The sequence below is a fragment of the Penicillium chrysogenum genome, assembly GCF_028827035.1.
Source record: "Penicillium chrysogenum strain IBT 35668 chromosome Unknown utg000004l_segment0_segment0, whole genome shotgun sequence".
NCBI classification, from domain to species: domain Eukaryota; kingdom Fungi; phylum Ascomycota; class Eurotiomycetes; order Eurotiales; family Aspergillaceae; genus Penicillium; species Penicillium chrysogenum.
This window is the reverse complement of record NW_026622752.1, coordinates 4474840-4497043: the sequence shown is the minus strand read 5'-3', so window position 1 is coordinate 4497043 and position 22204 is coordinate 4474840. Positions and strand designations below refer to the sequence as shown.

The 22204-nt window shown below is 49.7% G+C and overlaps 10 protein-coding genes across 10 annotated transcripts; 3 read left to right on the top strand and 7 right to left on the bottom strand.

Moving 5' to 3' along the window:
* Positions 1-305: 305 nt before the first annotated feature.
* N7489_007659 (SDR family NAD(P)-dependent oxidoreductase) lies at positions 306-1211 on the bottom strand (the record flags this gene model as incomplete). The annotated part of the gene is made up of 1 exon (XM_056713409.1): positions 306-1211. One exon carries the CDS (start codon positions 1209-1211, stop codon positions 306-308), a length of 906 nt encoding a protein of 301 aa, XP_056567124.1.
* A 561-nt stretch (positions 1212-1772) lies between these two features.
* Positions 1773-2789, bottom strand: N7489_007658 (SIR2 family NAD-dependent protein deacylase; the record flags this gene model as incomplete). The annotated part of the gene is made up of 2 exons (XM_056713408.1): positions 1773-2392; positions 2450-2789. The coding sequence occupies 2 exons, from the start codon at positions 2787-2789 to the stop codon at positions 1773-1775; spliced, it is 960 nt and encodes a 319-aa protein (XP_056567123.1).
* Positions 2790-3357: 568 nt separating this feature from the next.
* Positions 3358-4315, top strand: N7489_007657 (uncharacterized protein; the record flags this gene model as incomplete). The annotated part of the gene is made up of 2 exons (XM_056713407.1): positions 3358-3833; positions 3883-4315. 2 exons carry the CDS (start codon positions 3358-3360, stop codon positions 4313-4315), a joined length of 909 nt encoding a protein of 302 aa, XP_056567122.1.
* Positions 4316-4798: 483 nt separating this feature from the next.
* Positions 4799-5626, bottom strand: N7489_007656 (uncharacterized protein; the record flags this gene model as incomplete). The annotated part of the gene is made up of 1 exon (XM_056713406.1): positions 4799-5626. One exon carries the CDS (start codon positions 5624-5626, stop codon positions 4799-4801), a length of 828 nt encoding a protein of 275 aa, XP_056567121.1.
* Positions 5627-6569: 943 nt separating this feature from the next.
* N7489_007655 (ubiquitin-like protein ATG12) lies at positions 6570-7239 on the top strand (the record flags this gene model as incomplete). Its single annotated transcript, XM_056713405.1, has 3 exons — positions 6570-6828; positions 6913-7112; positions 7180-7239. 3 exons carry the CDS (start codon positions 6570-6572, stop codon positions 7237-7239), a joined length of 519 nt encoding a protein of 172 aa, XP_056567120.1.
* A 141-nt stretch (positions 7240-7380) lies between these two features.
* On the bottom strand, positions 7381-8524 carry N7489_007654 (3-methyl-2-oxobutanoate hydroxymethyltransferase ECM31; the record flags this gene model as incomplete). The annotated part of the gene is made up of 2 exons (XM_056713404.1): positions 7381-8001; positions 8063-8524. 2 exons carry the CDS (start codon positions 8522-8524, stop codon positions 7381-7383), a joined length of 1083 nt encoding a protein of 360 aa, XP_056567119.1.
* A 1553-nt stretch (positions 8525-10077) lies between these two features.
* N7489_007653 (protein serine/threonine kinase activating protein nimO) lies at positions 10078-12197 on the bottom strand (the record flags this gene model as incomplete). The annotated part of the gene is given in 4 exon segments (XM_056713403.1): positions 10078-10197; positions 10255-11525; positions 11542-11590; positions 11700-12197. The coding sequence occupies 4 exon segments, from the start codon at positions 12195-12197 to the stop codon at positions 10078-10080; spliced, it is 1938 nt and encodes a 645-aa protein (XP_056567118.1).
* A 675-nt stretch (positions 12198-12872) lies between these two features.
* N7489_007652 (aminopeptidase P family protein) lies at positions 12873-14849 on the bottom strand (the record flags this gene model as incomplete). The annotated part of the gene is made up of 10 exons (XM_056713402.1): positions 12873-12902; positions 12955-13081; positions 13133-13251; positions 13302-13523; positions 13580-13613; positions 13669-13712; positions 13762-14154; positions 14210-14370; positions 14435-14599; positions 14657-14849. 10 exons carry the CDS (start codon positions 14847-14849, stop codon positions 12873-12875), a joined length of 1488 nt encoding a protein of 495 aa, XP_056567117.1.
* Positions 14850-15262: 413 nt separating this feature from the next.
* On the top strand, positions 15263-16124 carry N7489_007651 (pyridoxamine 5'-phosphate oxidase family protein; the record flags this gene model as incomplete). Its single annotated transcript, XM_056713401.1, has 2 exons — positions 15263-15326; positions 15385-16124. The coding sequence occupies 2 exons, from the start codon at positions 15263-15265 to the stop codon at positions 16122-16124; spliced, it is 804 nt and encodes a 267-aa protein (XP_056567116.1).
* Positions 16125-16454: 330 nt separating this feature from the next.
* On the bottom strand, positions 16455-21950 carry N7489_007650 (uncharacterized protein; the record flags this gene model as incomplete). The annotated part of the gene is made up of 6 exons (XM_056713400.1): positions 16455-17467; positions 17521-18521; positions 18575-20276; positions 20336-20657; positions 20719-20967; positions 21030-21950. The coding sequence occupies 6 exons, from the start codon at positions 21948-21950 to the stop codon at positions 16455-16457; spliced, it is 5208 nt and encodes a 1735-aa protein (XP_056567115.1).
* Positions 21951-22204: the final 254 nt, after the last annotated feature.

Genomic DNA, 22204 nt, shown 5'->3' with positions numbered 1-22204 from the left:
ACACGGTGGATCTAGGCCAATCATTCAAAAGTGCAGATCAGCTCGTAATTCCGCTATTTATGGGGTTGGAAATTGGAATACCCGAGGGATGATCGGCATTTGTGTACGGCAGTATTTTGGAATCCCCGCGATTGGCCTATCAATATCGAACCAGGTCCTCTAAGGACATCATCTGAAACGATATGTATGTGTCACGGGCCTGGTCAGTTTCTATGGGATAAATGTTCGTAGCTTCTAGATGCATATATATACAGACTCGGATCGCTACCATAACCACTCTCCAAGGCTAAGGAGCACGACTCAGCCTAAAACACCATCCTCAACTTGAGCTTGTCATGTTCGACGATCTCGTCCTTCTTCTCCAGAAGCTCCTCCATATCCCAGGGACAGCTCACGTATCTCCCGCCCAGCCACTCTCTACGCTCAGCAGCCAACCACGCAATCGTATCTCCCGCTACATCTGGCCGATCAGGGAATGCATCTCGCATCCTCTGCGGCAAGTCCTCAGAGATCTTCGTTTTGATAGCACCGGGATTCACACAAAATGCCAAGAGCCCCCGATCACCATATTCCAACTGCAAAGATTCTGTCCACCTCAATATCGCAAGTTTCGAGCTTCGATAACTTCCGCCCGCAGGACGAGCGGCCAGAGCGCCCGAGGAAGCTAAGTTGATCATTATGCATGAACCGCCACTAGCACGAGTCGACAATTGCGTAGGGAGGAATGCGCGTGCCATGTTGAACAATCCATGGACATTGACTTCCCATGTCCTCCAATACACGTCCGGATCTGAGTCGAGTATTGGCTTAAGTGGCTCCATGTGTGCAGCGTTGTTGACGACAATGTCCAAACGCCCACTAAAGTCCCTTGAGACGGATTCATGCATTGCTTGAACACTTTCTTGGCTTGCAATGTCGACAGTGTAGCTACGCACCATTGGCTCGGAACGACCGGCTTGCGTGGCCGTCAGCTTCAACTTCTCAGTAAGATCGGCGGATACGCCGTGGAGATCTGCTACTGCTATAGCGGAAGCTCCCGCGCGCGCGAAAGCCGTGGCTGTGGCGTAGCCTACTCCGTCCTCCCAGGCGGCACCCGTGATCAGAATGTGTCTTCCGGCTAGGTCTAGCTTCAAGGGAGAAATGTAGTCGTATGTTGTAGAGTGATGGGTGGGTGTGAAGCGGGCACCAGATAAATCTTGGACCGTCGACATGGTTGGATAGCACGCGGCGTTAATACAACGAAAGCTAGGGGAAGGAGAATGCTAGAAGTGGATCAAGACATGTCGCCATGCCGCCCGTGTCTCGCCGCACTAAATATGGAGTAAGTAAAACAAGCTAATGCTGTTTCGGGCAATGATCGAAAGGAAGAGCCTGCAAGTCACCCGGTGGCTTAGTCTGGCATATCGAGCCCACGAACGGTAGGTAGACTGCGAGAGTAGGATGCTGATATTGATAGGAGCATACAGCGCACTTGTCGTTCTATTATATCCTCAAATGTGTCGCTCTTCCCTGTATAATTCGTCAGGTGCCGCTTCGGGCACTTCTTTATGACTCTCTGAAATCCCGCCTTTTTCCACGCGGTTTATTTGACTTTAGGATGATAAGGAAAAATGGAAAAAGACGCCGGTGGGAAAGGGAAAACTAGCTGGAAATCGTGCCATATCGCCTTGTCATCCAACGATTATGTCCAGGTCTGTCCCATCGCTACTTTGCAAACCTCACTATCAAAAATTCGCCGTCCTCGTGTCAACTCCCCGCCCCCCACAAGCAAATCAGATATCCCCAGTAACACTCTTGAGTATCTCGGGAACAATAACTCCCGCGTCTCCCTGGAAGAACCAATCGCCGTAGTGAAGCTCCCCCGGCGTATCGTTTGGATCCATATTGCAGACCGCAACTCGGGCGCCCTGCGAACGAGCCTCATGGACATACCCTGCGGCCGGAAAGACCTTCGCGCTGGTGCCAATGACCAGACACAGATCGACCGGACCCGCTGCGATCCACTTATCTACCGCCCTGATCGTCTTCTCCGGCAAGGGTTCTCCAAACCACACGACTCCCGGTCGGAGCAAGCCATCCTCGCATTTCGGGCATTGAGGTAGGTCCTCTCTGGCTACTGTGGCGATAGGATTACTCGCATCGGAGATATCAACCTCGGTACTCGTATCGTCTAGCGCTTCACCGATCGCTTTCGATGCTTGCTCGCCAGTCTTGTCGGTCGCAGAGGGGTTAAGACCTGAACTCTTTTTGGGAATTTCGAGAGCGGGAACGATGGGATCTGTGTAGTTGTCTTCGGTGTAGTTGCAATAGAAATTGGTGCATTTAACATTGAAGAGAGTGCCGTGGAGAAGATGTAGCTGTTTCACGGGATGGTTGGCTCGCTGGGAGAGGCCTATAAGAAATAGGGATTTAGTAGACAAAAAACAAACGACTTGCTGGACATCCATACCGTCAACATTTTGACTCAATGTGAGGAAGTCTTCGTTCCTTCGCGCTAGCTCTGCTAAGGCGTAATGTGCTCTGTTGGGATCGGCTTGCAAAGCCATGTGTCGCCGGTAGCTGTAGAATTGCCAGACGAGACCGGGAGTCTCATCGAAAGCTTCTGGAGTTGCGAGGGAGGTTGCATCGTGGGAACGCCAGAGTCCGCCTGCGCCACGGAAGGTGGGCAAGCCTGATGATGCAGAGATTCCAGCTCCAAGAAGAGCAACGATGCGTTTGCACCCTCTCAAATATTCAGTAAATGACTGAATGTCGGCAGCCGGCACTATGCTCTTTGCAGATGAAGCCATCGCCTTGTCACAATATTCCCGAGGTCAAGAAGGAAGAGCTGAGCTTATCAAAGAAGCTGAAGTGGAGATGCGGGGGGATTTATAGTTACCATGTCAACGCCTGATCTATAAGGCGTCAGAATCATTGCTCGAACATCACACTTCGTTAGTACTTATTGACTTGCTCGTGTGGTATTTCTTTCTATCCTTATTCCCCTTCAGCAGAAGAAAACGGAATATGGAAATTTAGCAGGAGCTCCTGTCTGCTGATTCTTCCAAGGTTGGTATTATCTACTTTCTCAGCTCTGCGCAGATTACTTAAAGTGGTGTTTGACACAATGGAACAGGGAACAGCCATAGAAGTGACAAAGGGGAACACAAAGACAAAGACACTGCTTGTCGGCAATCAACGATTACATTGCAGAAGCTTAGCTTTGTCGGACATCCCCGACGTGTAACATTGCCAATATATCATGCAACCCTGTCCTGCCGACCTTTAGCTTCATTGCTAGTTCAGGTATCGCACCTCTAAACCCGGGCGACTCAAATATGAGGAAATCTAGGTTGTCAAAGAAATATCAAGTTCATGATGCCCCGCAGGCCACTCACTCCACCATTGCTGGAGAACAAAGATTCCAAGCCTCAAGTCCCACCAACTCGTCGTGGATGGCGGTTATTACTTCCAAAGCGACGCGAGAAACAATCTACCCAATATACCTTGGAACAAACCCAGTCTCCTCTGTTCGGATGTTTGCCTACCGAAATCCGACTCCTCATCTGGGAACATTATCTCTGTAGCCGTATGCTGCATATTACTGCCCAATACATACGGCGCAAATGGAGACGAGACAAAAGACAGGTTATCGGGGTCTTGTGCGTCATACCTCGCAATTTCTGTTCATGCAGTCATCATCATTGTCAGGCAAGAATTGTTGCGCGGGATTACTATACGGGTAAGCGTAGGAAACGCAACCTATATTTTGATGATATCTCCTACTCTATGGAACATGTCTCTGAGACAAGGAGAGTCGATTTCACGCCACTTTTACAATCGTGTCGAAGAGTGTGAGTACTTCCATTCATGTTCAAAATACTCAATTAACAGCGTGGTCAGATACTCGGAGATTGTGGATATCATGTTTCAAAACAACACTTTCCACTTTCACGACTGGCAAACGATTATTGATTTTTCCCATACACTTCTACCACATCGCCTGGGCATGATACGCATTTTACAGCTCAGTTTTCCCTATCTCGATCCATGTTTCACTGGTTGGAATACATGCTGCCAGATTCTCGCTACTAAGCTGCCTGGTCTGAAGACATTGACCATCCGTTTACATGCTCCCTACAGAAAGCGTCTGGTAGATTGCCTTATGCCGCTGTATCAGATTCAACAGCCCGCGGTTTTCACAGTCGTGGTGACCATACTAGGGCTTCACCCCCAATGGGAGGTGTTGACCAGGTTTGTTGATGCACCTTTTCGAATCGAACTTGTGGAGAGAGATAGCCATCGGAAGGCACATTGTTACACTCCTCCTACCTAGGTTCCTAGGCACCGCTACCATGTATGGCTACCAGTCGGCGCACGGGAGCACCTGGGCAGCCAGCCAGACCTGCTCCTCTTTAGTTGCAACATCCCAGACTAGAAATGGCATCATCTTTCCTTCCATCTAAAATAACACTACCATAGTGTAACACATATAGACCATTTACTAGCAATGTATCAGATTTTCTGGAATCGATTTGAACTCCAAACATTTCATGAATCCTCATCTCTCCCGAGTAACGTTTTCCTACGTACATTCCCATAGCCACACACAATGTATTTCGCTTTTGTTTCAACCAATGCAAATTCCGAAGTCCACTCATACCTTGGCCACTGAATCTCTGTTCTTGAAATTCCAGCCTTGAAGTAGAAGAGATTGGCTGGAGCGAATTGCGGGCTTGTAGCTTACCCATAATAGTCACTCGTACCGTCAGCATTGATTACCCCTGCCGGAGGTAGTTGCATGGCCTGGGTATTCTGGTCAGAGATTGTTATACTGCAGTTTGTCCACGGACGGACATCTCACCATTCTGTAGGTAGTCTGGTACGACGGAGGCACTGTCCGATATCCATCCTGCTGCAATTCCCCGTCCGGAGCCGGTTGTCCGCGTCCATTCCCCACTGATACTGGAGTATCCGTTGGTCTCTGATGGGACGTCTCACCGTTCATGTTGACGTGAATCTGGTAGGAGTCGAGTCCACCAGTTTCCCCACATCGCCTTGCTGTTTTCAAAGGGCGGCCCGACTGGTCTGTGGTGTTGCATATCCTTCTCTTTGTGTGAGCGTGGGTTGGATGAATCATGTTTCGGTGGGGTCGCACATTGCCTTGTATACCGCTTCCTCCAACCAAGCTTGGGAATAACCTTCCCTCCTCATTACCCGATGGTCTCTGAGCAGTAGGCTCAATCGCGTCAGTCGCCGTAGCTCCGGTAGTCTCAGGATCGAGTTGAGGTTGCATTGAAGGACCCAGGATACGGGCCTCCAAGTCTTGTTTCATCCAGGCCCTTCTCAGTTTGCGCTCCATTTCGTGTATTTTATCGGGGACATCTATTGTTCCGTCCTGGAAGGCATCCATCAATCTCATCTTGGCTGTAGCTTTGCTTTTTGTCGGTGGTAGCCCATAATGGAGAAGCTGCGCTTCGTACCAGTGGTCTTGGTAGTCGGCTGTGTTTATTCTGTCGCCTAATGGTGTGCTGAAAATGTTGTCCAGCTCAAAGTATGTTGCGCGTCGGTGGACATGGCCACTTGAGGAGGTGACGTAAAAAGTGTCGCCGTCGAAAGACCACTGGCCGTGGTAGACAGATGGCATCGTGTTTGTGATAGGCGGGTGAAAAAGAGTAGTTGAACCGAATACAAAATGAAGATTGAGTCTTCAGTTTGCTTAGATACACCCCTCAGCAATCATTATCTGAGATTCACATGTCTATCTGTATGTAGATAGTAGATTGTTGATGCCGTACACACTTGCCATTTTAGCAAGTACGCGATGCGCCTATAACTGTAAAGAACACCTCTACTTAATTTGATAGTTGCTAGTTCCACTAGATACCTCTCTCATTTAGATTCTCAATATAACTTCGGATCTGTCCTTTTCCTGTGAATGTTGATCACTAGTGCTTAGGGTTGAAGAAGTCACCAGCGGCATTTTCCGGTAGATTCATTCATTCAAGCTATGTGCCCACGCCAAATAACGGGATGGTAATAATAGTAATTATGATAACAATAGCGCTCCAAATTATAATAACAACATGTCTCCAACATTGAAGCAAGTTAGCTACCCTTGTCCTTTGCGTTTAACTTGGTGCATCAATCATATCAAACGGGCTATTGAAACTATCACCGACAAGTTCCCATATTGAGACACACGTGATCCGGTGCCTGCACAAGCTCGCCGACTTCTTTACGACATTCCTCTTTAAGTGATGTGGTTGCCTATGTATTCTCTTCAGAAATGTCAACGCCTTGAAGTCTCCGGCAACATCCACAACCAAAAGTACAATGTCCAACCCCTCCGAGCCTGTTGTGTCCCTGTATCTTTAATACGATTTTGCTTCAACTTTTCACTTGATTTGTGTCTGAAAAGTCTGTACCTTGTAGATATGTTACGGTGGTCTGCAGTACTTTTGGTGGTGTTTTTAAGCGTTGTTCGGGAACTCTAATGTTAAGGATATCCCCCCACCTCAACTCCCTTCAACTTACACCTCTCAACTCCCATCTTCTTGCTTTTCTTCGTACATCATACATCATACACCATGAATCCATCTTCTCCAACACGCTCTCCACAGAGCTCCCCCAGTCCAAATCCACAGAGCACACTCAGCCACCGTCCAAGCCCGCGCCAGCCCCAGAGCTCGGACACACCACCCAACAGCTCCGCAAACGCCCCGATTCCAGATGACGAACATGGCGCGGATCTACCGATGAACATGACTACATCGGTCATGTTGACCAATCTGCCCCGTGATGCGCACCAGGCGCTCGCCGATGTGGAGAGTATTGATTCGGGGAAAGGTAAGACCCCTCTTCTCCGAGCTTTGGGCTGATTAGACGACCGCGATCACAACAAATGATAAAACTCAACTAACGATAATTAAGTCACTGTTCGCTTCCAACCACTCCCGTCAGCCCCTATTTTGAGAAATCGGGTGTTCAAGGTTAGCGCTTCGCAGAAATTCGAAACGGTTGTCAAGTTCCTGCGCAAGAAACTGGACTGTAAAGATACCGATTCCGTCTTTTGTTATGTTAACAGTGTGTTTGCGCCCGGGCTAGATGAAGGCATGGGCGGACTATGGAGGGTGAGTTTCAATTCGACTGTTTACGTACCCCTCATATTTGACAGTTTGAATGCTAACTTCATAATAGTGTTTCAAGACGGACGATCAATTGATTGTCGCTTATTCAATGACCCCAGCATTCGGCTGAGTAGGCTATGAACAACCAGCATGAACTGCTGGACGATGCTATGTACAAATGATGATGATGATGATGATGATGATGATGCTTCTTAATACAGAACACGCAAAAAATGGCCAATGCAAAAAATAATGGGAACCAAGCACATTATCAATCCCGGAAAACCTCATCAACCGTTTTCTGGAACCCGGCAAGCTCATCCTTCGCAATGGGATACGTGTATTCCTCCGAAGGGAAAGCCCGACTCTTGACCTCATCGCGATACAGCGAGATGCCACGCGCAGCCTCATCCCAAACATCCGCATATCGCTTAACAAACTTCGGCACGAACCGACCAGGCTGGAAATTCCCAGTCATGTCAACCTGCACCAGAACCTGTCCGGAGCAGCCATTCCCAGCGCCAATACCGATAGTCGGGATCCGCAGCTTCCGCGTGATGATCGACGCAACCTCCGCCGGCATCGCCTCAAGCACGAGCATGAACGCGCCAGCTTCTTGCATCGCAAGTGCATCGCGCAGCAGCTTCATCGCGCTGATAGCCGTCTTGCCCTGCACCCGGAAACCGCCGAGGGCATTCTGTCGCTGTGGCGTGAGCCCGACATGGCCTACTACCGGAACACCGGCTTGCGTGATGCGCTTGATTGTGGGCGCGAGTTCTTGGCCACCTTCTAGCTTGACGCCGTGTACGCGGCCTTCCTTGATCAGACGAAGAGATGACTCAATTGCTTGCTCCGCGCACACTTCATATGACCCCATCGGTAGATCTCCAATCTGGAATCGGAATATGGTTGTTAGTCGGCGGCTGTGGCACCATCCTGGAATCCCCACTCACGATAAAGGCGGCTTTCGTTGCCCGCGCTACGCTCCGACAATGAAGAATCATCTCTTCCATAACGACCTCCGTGGTGTTTTCCAGTCCAAGAGCTACCATCCCTAAACTATCCCCTACCAAGACCATATCCATCCCCGACGCATCGGCAACATGGGCACTGGGAAAGTCATGCGCCGTGAGCATCGTGATCGGCTCCCCCTTCTTGTACATGTTCTGGAGCGTCTGGATAGTAACCTTCTTCCGCGCCTTTCCATTCTCACTGGGTGTTGGTGCGGAGTAGGAACTATGTCGTGTTTGGTAGAGGGAGTGTGGCGTCGGTACGTGGGAGGAGGACAGGACAGGACATCGTGCGGCGCGAACGGTACGTGCGGTTTGCGTTCTCGTAACGGGAATGACTCCCTTCCTTAATAGCGATGAAGAAGCGAGTGCTGTGCGCCGCAATGAACAGCCTGGCGCGGCCATTGGTGGTGTGATTGTCAAAAGTGGAGTGGCGCAATGCACCCGGTGATGCACGATACCAAAATACCGAGGGCTTCTGCGTTCAGTGAGTATGTATCTCAATATGTCGCAGTATACAATGCTATATGCACTAGTTGTATCCCGTCGGGGCTGTAGAAATAGCGATAACAAAGGAATGGCGATGAGCTCAGCGGCGAACTGAAGCTTTTCCGGTGCGCGAGCGAAGAGGACAAAGAGGTCGAAGGACCATATATGGGACTATGTCCGGAGCTGCGGCTTTGTATATTCAGATATCCTTCTGTCCGGATTGACGTGCTGGGTTATGCGGCGTAGATGGGAGCATCAAAAATTTGAAGTTGAAGATCTCCGTTACTGCCGCTCATTGCGGGCCGAATGCCGAATTGTTTGCGGGGCTACAATGCAGGCACGTGGACTCAGGAACGGCGCAATTCCTCTAGTTTTATCTTAATTGATATGTCTTACTATGGTAATTGTCTACCTACCAAAGGAATCCTCAACATAGAAAGCCTTTCTTATGTTGACATCAACTTTGGAAGCTCGAGGATGCCATTTTCGCCAGGCTCACCGCCTAGCAAAAGCGTCACCGCCTGCAGTTTAGGTTCCACCGAGGTGATTACCGCATTGGGCTAAGTGAGGGGGCTTGTACTTTCTACTTCTATGGGCCGATGTCTCTTTAGGGAATATATTCGATAGCAGACAATTCAATTAGCACAATACAAACTGCATACAGATCATTTAGTCGAATAAATGCTTATTCAAGTAAGTAATGTCACGAGAAAGGAAAAGTCTCAACAGAGACTTGGCCGCCTGCGCTGGGCAACAAGCCACAGCCATGGGGAAACAAGAGACCACCGGTGAAAAGACACAAGGAAAATCTGACGATAGAAAATATGGCCCCGTAGGACCAAAAAGGGTGATAACGATGTGTTAGAACGGAGCGCAATGCAAGGCTAGGAACCCTTGAGTCCATGCTAAATCGTCCATTATACCTTCGGTATATCGCAACCGGCCACAATTAAAGACCGTAAAGCACAAGCTGTTTGCATGCGAGGCAATCAGTGTCGACGATGAGTTGTTCTTGGAGCAACATGAGAAATGCAAGTATCCAAAATTGCCGTCAGCGGTTGATGGAGGTCGGTCCACGATTTCGAAGGGTGATGCTGGTTTAAAATCGGATATTCAATACATTCGAAGAAGGTGAAAATGCTGTAAAGGAGTGGACGACCTCCATCGAGGTCAAGGCAAGCAGATCAGACCGGAGAGGGAATAGTTACTGGTGCTGCTGATGCATGATAAAACAAAATGAAGACGGAAAAAGGAAAAAAAAACGCCACCATGCATGTGTCGATGCCGAGGGTATGGTTATGCAAGATTTCGAGGTGCAAATCAGGCATGACGGAAATAAAAATTGCAACGTGGTAGAAGAAAGATAGCTTGAAAATAATATCTCGACCTGCATCGGGATGCAAAGGTGTACCAAATAGAAGAGGCCGAGGTCCAAAGGGAATCATGGGATGCTGTTAGAAACAGCAGATCTATTCATCATATTCGTATTCGGCCTTGAGTGGGCGCTGAATTTCAGAGAGCAATGCATCGAGTTCAGCCCAGTTGCTGGCATTCGTGGCAAATCGGCGATGTTTGCGAGTCAGAGTGTGCTAAGAGATTGGTCAGTACCTATAGCGATCTAACAAACACAACAACCAAGATAATACCTCTTCAAAATCGTCGAACTTGTCCCTGCAGTTCTCGCAATAGCCAGGCTTTGGATCTCTTCGGCGTTCGGGTTTCTTTTGCTCATCTTTGTCCTCCCTTTGTCGCTTTGACCCAGCCACCTCAGATTGCTTTGCTTCATCCTCATTGACAACGATGGGCCTCCCGGGGGGGTTGACGTTGTTCTTCATCGGAACTGTCGCAGACCCATCCCCACGGCGTTGCGGAGCTGCCATCGATCCCGTGGCGAACCCACCTGTTCCCTTCTCGAGAACCTTTCGCTTGAGCCCATGAACCTCCTTGCTGAGCCCAGCTTTCGCGCCAGGTGCTGCAGCAGTAGATGAGATCATTTGTGAGCGAATTGCGGATGTCATGTTCGACGGCTGAACGCCTGAGGCAGCTGGCTCACGACCAGTATAGAAGGGCCCGGTGCGAGGGAAGTGGGGAGGAATGAAGCTTTCAGAACTCTTCCGTTCATGAGTTTCATCGAATGACGGCTTTTGGATTTCGTTTTGAACTGGAGGTGAAATACGCTCCTCTTGTTTCGCCAATGGCTGGGAATGTGCGATCTCTGTTGTGGTCACAGATTCGGGCGCTTGTTGGACTGGCACAGCTGCTTTTGGCTTAGCATCACGAGTTCCATCAGCCCGTTGAGAGGCAGCCTTCTTCTCTTTATGGAGTTGGCGTAATCGGTGTCGATCATATTCCTTCCTACTCGGGGGCTCATCTATGAATGGACACTTTCCGAGGGGAGCGCTTCGGAACTGTGGCCAAGCTCCATCCTGGCGTCTAACGACTCGAGAGTACTCTCGAACCATGACTGGTTTGGTCTTCTCGTTCATGTCGTGGATGTAGACAAATGGTCCTTTGAACATTAGCATTTCCATTGATGCCAATGGGTCGCGGTCAGATGGTCCGTTGAGAAGCTCCTGGCGAAGAACCCGTGAAAGGTCATTCTCGCCCTTTCCATTGACTGCGTGACTACCAGCGGCCTTGTTCCGAGCAGCTTGTTCATACTGGGCACCAATATCACTGTCATTGATGGTAGTGATCATACGCTGAAGCTTTTCCAACGCCCAGATTTTCATGCCCATCTGTCGAGCCCTTTGCAAAATGTCCATGGTGCCTTGATCACGACGTGTCTCTGTCTTTAAAGAAGCATGCAGGTGGGTCTCGCCGTTTCTCTCTAGGAGTGAAGGGTTGACGGTTTGGACGTTGCTATCACCGTTGCTAACGTCTGCAGTCGACTCCGGTTCTGTGGGAATGGCTGATTCTGGGGGGGATGGCACGCGAAGTGACAACGTGGGTCACTAGACGCGAGAAAAACTTCTCCTCACGCTGCATTGAAGTGGGTTAGAGAAGATGCCAATGGAAGGTGTTTAATAACTGAAGACGGGAGAAAAGAGATGCAACCAAGACTAGCCGAATGCGCTGTGGGGTGACTTACAGCTCCAAGAGCAATGACTTGGCGAGAGAACCGGCGTCTGACATCTTCAGGGATGCTATCGAAGTAAAACACAAACTGAGGGAACGCTTTCCTATAGTGCCGTTGCCATTGTCGAATGGAATCCATGGTATCCGCCGGAGCCTTCTCGGCCTTGACATGCTTCACTTGCGGTTGGCGTTCCTTCTCCCTAGCTGCGACAAGCTTCTTCTCGAATGCGCTAGGGTTGCCGTTGTTCGATCGCCGCGCGAAGAGTTTCGACTCCGTGTTCGTGTTCTGGCACGTGGCGGGGCGAGTCTCGTATTCCATGTTCTCGATCACTTGCTTCTTCGGCGGTGGTTGTCCGTACGGGATCTCCATTTGAGTAGACCGAGCTCGTTTAACTGGCAAGAGCCCTGCCCTGTGTGGAGAATTGGTTGCATTCGGCACGTTTGCGAGTGGACGACGAGTCGCCATGGCCATAGAGTTTCGTGGAGAAGGGGGTACAAAGACAGTTGCCATTGGGAAACAAGTTCCCAGGGCCGAGAACGCGTCTAGATGCTGCAGAGTGGCAGTAGTCAAATATCAAAGAGGGGTACTCGGTGAAGAGCACGCGTGCTACACGTCTTTCGAGGGTTAGAGAAGATCAGAGAATGGACATTGTATCCCAGGAGACAATAGCAAGCAGTCAAAGGAGAGAGAAACAGGTCGAAGTGCTTAAAGTTGGGATGGGAAGAGAAACGAGGTGGAAGACCTGGAGGAAAGAAAGAAGAAGCAAGTCGTGTGGTGTGGAGCTCAGTTTGTTTTGGGCGGAGGCCCGACAACCAACGGTAGCACGCGAATGAACATCAACATTGCATTCTTTGACCGCGACCAAGATTCTTTTCGACCTTCTTTTCTTCTCTACTTCATTCTCGATCTCATTCTCTGGGGCTATTTTGTCCGATATTCCCCTTCTTATCATACTGCTAAAAAAAAAATGCCCAATCGTCTCCAACCACCCCCAGACCAGCCTTCCGACCAGCCGCAGACCAGCCACCACGAAGGAATCTAGGCAAGGATAGTCCAGACATGTAGATTATAGGTCGGAGCAGACATACTATAAGAAAATAAAGGGGCTCAAATTTACTATCTTGAAGCCTTGTGCTATTGTACATGGGAATTTGAGGGGTCTGACGGCTACCGGATACATCACAACTAATTACGCAGTGCCTCAATGTCTTCAATCTAGTACAAGTTAGTGACGAGTAAATAGGGAGACATTCGGTCTAAAACATACCTCCTTGACAGCCTCAGGGGTTAGAATAATCGGATGTTCGTCTCCTACACAAACACTATCCTCGATGCGAATTCCGATCCCACGGAAGTGGGCGGGCCATCGTTCATCGTCGGGAACATAAATACCCCTGGCATGGATTAGCGTGTTTCACGTCTGGGGAAATAGGCTGGGGACGAACGGTTCAATTGTTATACATTGACCTGCTTTCAGGTCGTGGCCTCTGGAATACCCAGGGCAGTCGTGGACGTCCAGGCCAACATAGTGGCCTAGATGGTGCGGGAAGAGAATGTTCAGTGCCTAGTCGGAGTCAGCAACGTACTCCACGAGGAAGGAGTTTGGATGCATACATTTCCGGAAAGATCAAAGCCAAGTGACTTGAGCTCGTCTTTCAATCCGTTCTCGGCGATGCCATGGAGTTTGTCTAGAGAAAGATTGGAGGTCTCGCGGCACAGAGAGAGACAGCTCCGGTGCACCTTGAGCACAGCATTGTACAGATCCCGCTGGGGATCAGAGAACTTGCCATTGACAGGCCATGTTCGAGTAATGTCGGAAATATAGGTTCCCCATTCCTATAGTTGGTCAGTGTACTGTAACTATGAAAGTTGAATTCAGATAGAGGACTTACACCACCGCCATCGACGAGCACCAAATCACCATCCCTAAAATGAAGTGTAAGCAGAGTCTCAATGGATAGCTTAGAAAAGGCATACGAACTTCAATACATCGTCATTCCGAGTGTAATGGATAGCCAAGGCGTTCTAAATCTGTCAGTAAAGAATTCAGCTTACACAAAGTCGGGAAATTTACCTGGCCACCCGCGACAACCGGGACAAAGGCGTTGGTATCACAGCCATTCACCTTGAACTGGTACTCCAGAAAAGAATATAGATCTTTCTCTCGAGTGAAGTTCTGCCGCATAGCCTCGGTGAAAGCTCTCCCTGACGCTTGTCCCAGTCGGCGCATCTGTACAACCTCATTCTCACTCTTGAACACTCTCATTTCATTGAGGATATGCTTCAACGGCTTGACCCTACGGTGGTCGACGACCTTCTTCAGCTTTTCCGACGCGACTGTTGGCCCATACAGATACCGATTCAAAGACGATCGTGAGCCATCAAATGTGGGGATGTCCGAGTAAACCTCCGTCGCTCCCTGGACAATACTCGGCAAAATATCTCCAATCCGTTCAATATTTCCAGTCTGTTCTCTCGGTCAGCTGGGTAATTCGTCTGATCCTTAAGCCAGTATCCCGCACCTCATCCGCATTGAAGACATCCACAGCAGCCTGGGTGCCGGAGCGCGCCCCATCCCAGAGCTCTGCCTTGGGGTCCTTTTCTCGCACATATAAATGGAAGATATGGTTATCGCCAGAGCCGTCGTTCCCGATAATCGCCAGCGCATTCGGTTCGTTGAATCCTATCCGGAATGCAGATTTAGCGGGTGTTCTCCGCAGCATCACCAGTCTAACAAGCGAACTTACCCGTTAGGTAGAAGAAATTGGAATCCTGGCGGTATTCATTGAAGATGCCTGGCGCACGGTATTTGACCTCCGAGGCAGCTAGCACTGCAATCGCGCCTTTGGGTAGCTTGTTTGCAAGCTTCGATCGACGTTGCGCATATTCAAGAGCGGTGATTCCGGGCGTAACTAGGCAAAAGACGATCAGCTAAGTAAATAAAAAGTCAAGGCCGGATAATTACTCACGTTCGCCTGGGCTGAGGATGTGGGGATGCGTCTCATGCAACGGCTGGCCGAATTTGAGTTCCGCGGCGGCCACCGAGGTAGCATAACTGCGAGGCAGGTTGAATCTAGGCAATTGGCGCAATGAATGACTCAAAGGCCTGGATGAGCGCAGATGGACAGCGCATTGGCGAACAAGAGACCTGCATGCCGCCATGCTTCAAGGTCCCAAAAATAAGTTGATAAGAGTAAGTCGGAGTTGTTGTTATCGCCAGGTTCACGGTCCAGTCGGCGGTGTGGGCCAATCATCTCGGGTGCGTTTGGCATCGGAGACTTGAGACCCCTTGTCTTGTCCACTCCTATACCCTTGTCGTATACATACTTCTTGATTTATTGGATCCCGGCCCAGCCTGTCATTAATATGCTCCGGTCTAGCCTTTGTGGGAAAATCTTTCGCGGATGGACCTGCTAGAAAGGTTGTTTGAAGGCGTGCCCTAGCTCATGAGATCACCTGTCTACTCATTATCTATCTACTTAAATGCTTACTTTGTCGTCACTTACTTCTTATTATCTCGCCTTCAAGACACATTCTACACATTCCACACATTCTACAGAGCTGCCACACACATTATGGGACGAACCTTGACCTACCCAAAGAGGGTCTCGAACACCGCCAACCGGTACAAGCATCGAGGTACCAGATGACTATAGAAATACACCGAAGCCAACTACTAACACTATGTATATTCCAGCCACATATGACTTGGGTCCAATTCATTCAATCATCAATGACTCCCAAGTCCTCCATGTATCTTTCAACCCAGGGCCAGATGACCCATTTCCCGCAATCCTACCAATGATAGGACAAATGGGATCGTTCGACTTTCCCTCCGCGAGCATCGATGAGCCTTTAGATTGCTACCTCCATGGCTACGTCAGCTCACGTATTATGAACCTAGCCCGCAACTGCAGCGATGGCGAGGGACTCCCCATCTGCGTGGCAACAAGCAGAGTAGACGGGCTGATCCTATCGCTCACGCCCAACTCGCACAGCTACAACTACCGCTCTGCCATCCTACATGGCTACGCAACCCTCGTCACAGGCGAGGAAGAAAAGCTCTGGGCCATGAAGTTGATTACGAACTCCGTCCTCGCGGACCGCTGGGATCACTCGCGTGTGCCGCCGGACCGTGCTGAGATGCAGTCGACTGTCATTCTGAAGGTAAAGATTGTGGATGGCAGTGGCAAGATCCGTGATGGCGGTGTTTCGGATGAGCGTAAGGACTCGGGTAGCGAGCAGGTCACCGGTAGTGTCTGGACTGGTGTTGTTCCGGTCTGGGAAACGTTTGGAACCCCGATTCCGAGCGGTGATGGTAAGGTCGCTGAAGTGCCCGAGTATATTAATTCGTATATTGCCAGTAAGAACAGTCGGAACAAAGCTCTGGCGGAGAGTGCAGCGAAGATTCCGCTGCCGTCTGAGGAACAGCACTGAGGACTACACGAAGGCTGGTTTGAATGTCCATGTCACGAATTTATCTTTCAGTAACGGTTCTCATTTGATTAACTTGATTGTCTCAAATAATAGAATGAGATCATTGCTTTTCTTTCGAGATAATTATAATCTGTTCGTTTTGAGTGTGTATGTTCCGCCTTCCGAGGTGGCCTCCAGAATATATATTGGCCCCAGGAATACACAATAGCGAGTCAGTCACATTCATAGAACAGGGGATGAAGCAAAAGATATGAATGGGATATATTCGAATAAAACCGTAGATTGTAAATAAACATTGTACTATGAACTGCCATTCCCCATACAAGCAAGCTACCAATGACCAGACATGCTCCCCCACCCTTCAGGATCATCCTCAGAATCCGTACACTCATCGTCATCTCTAGCGCCAAAACGCCGACCGGTAGCCCGCCCGGCCGCCGCCAATCTCTTAGCGACTTCATTCGCCTCAAATAGACTAACAAGTCTTCTCTTTCCAGGCCGTTGCTGAGCTCGTTCCTGACAAACCCGAAGCATTTCCTTCTCTTGATCGTACTTGAGCCTGCAACCGGCAATGAAGAATCGAGGAGCGCGGTGAATGGCGTTCTGCCACTCAGGGTGCGTACTCGTGGACCCCGGGGGACTGACAGGCGGCGCAGAGGTAGTCTTGTTGACCCAAGCGTCAACCGCCATTTCGAGAGGAGTCGTACCAGTGGCATTCTCCCGGTTGAGCATGTCAGGACGACGATCGAGGAGTAGTGCAAGAACTTGGGGGAAACCTTTCTTGACAGCATCATGCACAGGCGTATTTCCAGCTTCGTCAAAGACCTCAAGATGCTTCTGATCCGTGGAATCGGCTAGATCGAGAATGAGGCTCGTCATGCATGTTATTATCTCTTCATCGGTCTGGGGAGTGTTAGATGGTCGAGGGATGGCTGGATCCGCTGGTGTAAAGTGGGGTTGGGCGTGAAGCCAGCGTGAGAATGGTGTTCTTGAGCCTTTGCCAGCGCGCTCCGTGAGCATTGTTGCGAGGAGTTGCTTATCCAGCAGATCTAGGAGTTTGGTGAATCGGTTGGAGTGCTTGCAGATCCGACCACCATCTGATACGAGGATGAGGTGGAGGAGATTGCGTGCTTCTTTGTCACGGACGGCCTGGTTGGCCCCGGCATCTACCAAGATGCGGGCGAAACGGACCTTGTGGTGGGACATGGCAAGGGCGAGAGGCGTTAGTCCTTCTGTCGATCGGACCTCCATGCATTCGGGGTGATGATCCACAAGATACTGAACCAGACGAACGGATTCGTCGGTTGGTTCATAGAGGATTGCGCTGTGGAGGACGAGGTTGTCTTTCTTATGGTCAGCTATTTCGTCAAAATTACTAAAGAGACAGAACACTTACTTCTCGTTTGTAACCAGGTTAAGAGAGATCCCTCTAGTCCGAGTTTAGACTGAGTCAGCCGTTTGACTCTCCCATCACCTTTGTTCGCATTGAGGTACTCCAGGTAATACCGAGCAGGCGCGGTACCAAGGAAGAACTCCGTACTGGCCAGATTACCCCGGCGAGCTGCAATTAGAAGAGGAGGACGCTGTGTCTGCGCTCTCATCGGTCGGTCTCGACCAGCATTAGCCCAATCGGCACGCTTAGCGCCACGAATCGACAACCCAGGGTAGTACTGAGGTTCTTTCTTCTCTTCAACGCCACAATCCTCACTCAATTTTGTGAGGGGAAGGCCAGCTCCAGCGCTTTGAATCATTTTGGCAAGACAGTCGGTACGTCCAAGAGAAATTGCAAGCTGGAACTCATCGAACTTTACCAGGAACTCGCGTTCTCCAGATGGATTGGTGGAAGCAAGGTCCAGTCCAGTCTTCAGAAGGAATTCCAAAAGAGGAATGTTGTTGGTGTAAACCGCGTATTTCAACAAGCCGTCAACATTGCCAAGGTTGTTTTTCTTGTCCAGACCCCCCTGCTCATATTCGTCCAAAAACAGATAAGCATTGAACCGTCGCTCAAAGGCAGCAAGAGGGGAAGTATTGCTCTCGACCTGACTGCTAACTTCACCGATGTTCTCGTGGGTGAATGTATCATCAACAATGTCACTGATGATTTTCAGTTCATCATTTTCTTCATCGGAGTCGTCGGAGCCGTCAGGGCATCCATCGACATCGATCTCAAAGCGCTTCCGACCGCGAGGCTCCTTCACTTTGTACTGCACGTGGAGAATTTTAATGATAGCCTTAGCCACGGCGAAGTGTCCGCGCATGATGGAAATTGAAAGGGCAGACAGGCCCTGCTTGTCAGTCACGGCGATCTCAAGTGGTGCTTGGTCATTGAGAGATCCCCACATGCCCAGTGTCAAGCTTTTGATGGTATCAATATCGCCATTCCAGGCTGCTTCAAAGCTGTTATATCAATGTCAGCATATTTTTGGATTGCGAGTAAGGGGAACACTTACAGTTGCAAATATCCATCGCGAGCGTTGTCAGTAATAGCCGGTACATTGAAGCTGAAGCTGACTTTCCAAGGCATTCTGGGGAGCTGTGTAGGCTTATTAGTCGAAACCTGGGCTGGGATCGGCACGGGAACATTCTGCGGAGGATGAAGCTCGTCCCAGGTCTTTGCATCCTTTTGCAGCATGATGAACTCCAGCTTCTCGTAGTCGCGAACCAACTCCGCAATGAATGCCTTCTTCTCGACCAGGCCGGGAGGATCATCCGGGATAATTTTAGCTTTCTCAGCGTTTTCTTCGGTCTGTCGGTTAAGCTTGCGCACGTTGCGGAGCAGGTCCTTTGCAGTGAACATTTTGTAACTACCTGATTGGAACTCTGACAAATATGTCTCATCACTGGGATCGAGGGGAGTTGCAACGGAATGATAATAGCTTTGGTACTTGCGCTCGACCAAGAATTCACGGAGCGTTTGCAAGGTTCGGCGCATGACGTCCAATAACGTGCGACCCTTGGATTCATATTTCCCCTTGATTACGGCGTTAGGGTCCGCACCGCGGTGAAGCAGGTCAATGGCAACCAAAGGAAGATCATTCTCAATAGCCAAGAAGATTGGCTGCTTCACACAGGACCTTGCGGTGTCCTCAACGTCGTAGGCGTTGCTTCCTCTTGATACCGTAATAAGCTTCACAATCTCGCCAATGTTAATTTCATGGTGGGCACCTGCACCCAAGAGCTTGGATGCCGCGGGTGCATTCTTCGCAGCCAGCGCGATCATCAATGCCGAAGAGTATTCTGGTGTCCAGGACGTGCCCAGAACCGCCAGATGGTTGATTGCACGCTTCACTGCAGGCTCGTCATGCTGCATATAGATATCGAGAATGTCGAACTTGTCGGAATGAGCAAGGTAGTATAACGGTGACTTCTGCTTAAGGTCTGCTTGGGCTGGCGAAGCGCCGAGATCGAGAAGAGTCTGCGACATCTCCTTTGCTTTCTCGAATGGAAGGGCATGGATGAGAACCAGGTTAAGAATTGCAGCCAGGGGTGTTCTGTTGTGGTCGTTGAGGATTTTGACTGGCATCAAGACATCGGCACCAAAGGACGTGACAAGCTCTTTCACGGCCTCAGTGTGGCCATGGAGAATAGCGAGATGCAAAGGGGCAGTCCGGCTATCCCATGCAACGACATTGATATCGTAGATATCGGGCTCAAGGTCGTTCTCTTCCAGCGTATCGTACGTGGTCAAGTCCTCCTCATTCTTCTCCTCAGTTTCGACCTTGACATAAGAAGCAGAGGTGTGAGACACTGCATCGTTTTGGTCAATCATGTCGATATCTTCATCCTCAGCTGTGCTAGGCTCTGAATTGTCATTCTTTTTTAGCGCCTCCTCTTTCTTAGCTTCTTCTTCTTCATTCTCATTGCTCTTTGTAAGTAGAATTCGAATGATCTCGGCGTGTCCCCGGGCCGCGGCAAGATGGAGCGCGGTCTTTCCATCAGCCATTCGGGGAATCATGCGAGCGCCGCCGTCAACAAGGCATTGAACAACTTCAGGGGTCGAGCACATGCACGCGAGTTGGAGTGGTGTCCGTCCAGTGTAGTCACGACGGTCCGGATTGGCACCCTCTTCCGCAAGGAAAGCTTTAACGGAGTCGACATCGTTTGCTACAATTGCCTGGCAAAGTCTCTCAGTACGGCCAACGTAAGCCATTTCTATGTTGGTATTAGTGCGTAATTCGGGAATAACAAAAGATCTCGAACAATTCACTCACCGGTCCAATCAGTCTCAGTGATCGGATTGAAACTTCCAATTTCCTGGCGGCCAGGATCATCTTTGATGAAAGTAATTTGACCAGAGATGTAAATCTTGGCCTCCTCGTCGGCGACCTCAATTTCCTCCTCGGTAACAGGCTTGGGGCAGAAGCCACAGCAGTCACCAATGACATGTTCTGCCTCGCCGAAGAATGCTGGATGACGATGAAGATAAACCGTACGGTCTTCGGGCTGATTCCATTGGGCGTTCAGTAACAGATCCTTGGTGTAAAGTAGCTTCTCGATGTTCTTGGCATTGAATCGCCTACCATAAGGGATATTCTACCAGAGGGTCAGTAAGAGTGGAAAGAGCAACAGGCTCGGTTGCAGGAAAGGTACGAACAAAGGTATGGTAATCAGACACTTGGTCTTGCTCTTGCCAATCAGGTACCTCGTCTTCCCAGTCGTCCTTGAGATTACCATGCAACATTTGACCATGACGACGTAGCAGGTACAAGTTCAGAGGAGGACGGCCTCGTTCTTCGCGCCTCTTTTGGAGATAGTTGTCCCGGTCTTCAGACCGAGGAAGCTTCTCCAATACCAGGAGTCGTGCAAGTCCCTCAGTTCTGGTAAAGCTTCTCTCGAAGATAGTCTATCACGGCACATTAATTTCGCTAAAATTCCATGCGTTTAGTTAAAGGATTGAATGCTCACTGGGTCAATCTTCGATCTGTCAAGAGCAGGCCAGAAAACCTCGAATCCTCGGTGCGAATACTTGGAGAGACGGTTTTCATATGATGGTGATCGTCGGGTTAGATCAATCTGATTCGCCTGCGTAATGTATGCAGCGATAGCGCGAGGAGAGGCATAGACCTGGCGACCATCATAAGCCGCGCATGCAGCATCAACGTCAAATCCGGTGAGAATCTCAGCGACTGAGCGGTAGATGCGAAGCACGATTTGCACATGGCGGTTCGGATACTGAGAAGCAATGGTGATTGTATTCTTGGTCCGGATGGTTGTGGTCTCATAGAGGATAGTGTTCTTGATTTTGTCCTCGATGTGCATGATCTTCTCCAGAGCCTGCTCCTCGGTGAGACCATACAAGAAGAGATCCACATCTGACGCCGGAGCAAACTCTTCATGGTAGTACTTGCGAAGGCCACGCTTTGAGTTGCGATATTTTTCTGGTACAGGCAAAAGTGAGGTCACGACAGCGCTGCCAGCAGCAACCACGTTGGACCAGTCAATTTCACTTAACGAGCCCTCTGTGAAGAGCGCAAAGTTGTTCTTGAACTCATTCAAGGAGGGAACAACTGCCGCAGAACCATGTGGTTTCCGGTCTTTTGCATTCAGCGGCAAAAGATACTTCTCCGTTTGCTCTGGCGTTTCCGAGACAAGGTCCCTAGCTCGAATGGAAAGATCCGTGGAACCATTCTGGTCGTACAGCGGTACAATGTTGACGTGGTTGTCTTGAATTGATGGATGAGAGGGATCTTGAGCAAATTTCTTGCGCAAAACGGCATCGTACTCGTTATATGGCTGAACCAAATTGGCCATGGGTTTCTCCGAGTTGGAGTTGACATACTTCACGAAGTCATTGTGCTTCACTGGGAGAGGGGGCAAAGAAGTCATGATACAGACTGTGCAAATGGCATATACTGTAAATGTTGAGATGGGATGTTGAATAGCAAAATCAGGGGATCCCCGTTGAATTTAAATAGAGTTGAGGCTAATGTCGAGGGGACTCTCGTTGATACATCGTTATCCACTTAGCGTTAGCGTCCAGGCATCCTTAGGCATCCTTAGGCAACAGACCCACTATTTCCACTTTTCAGCCAATCGCCTCTTCCCCGCACAACCACTGATCAACAACATCGGCTTAGTAG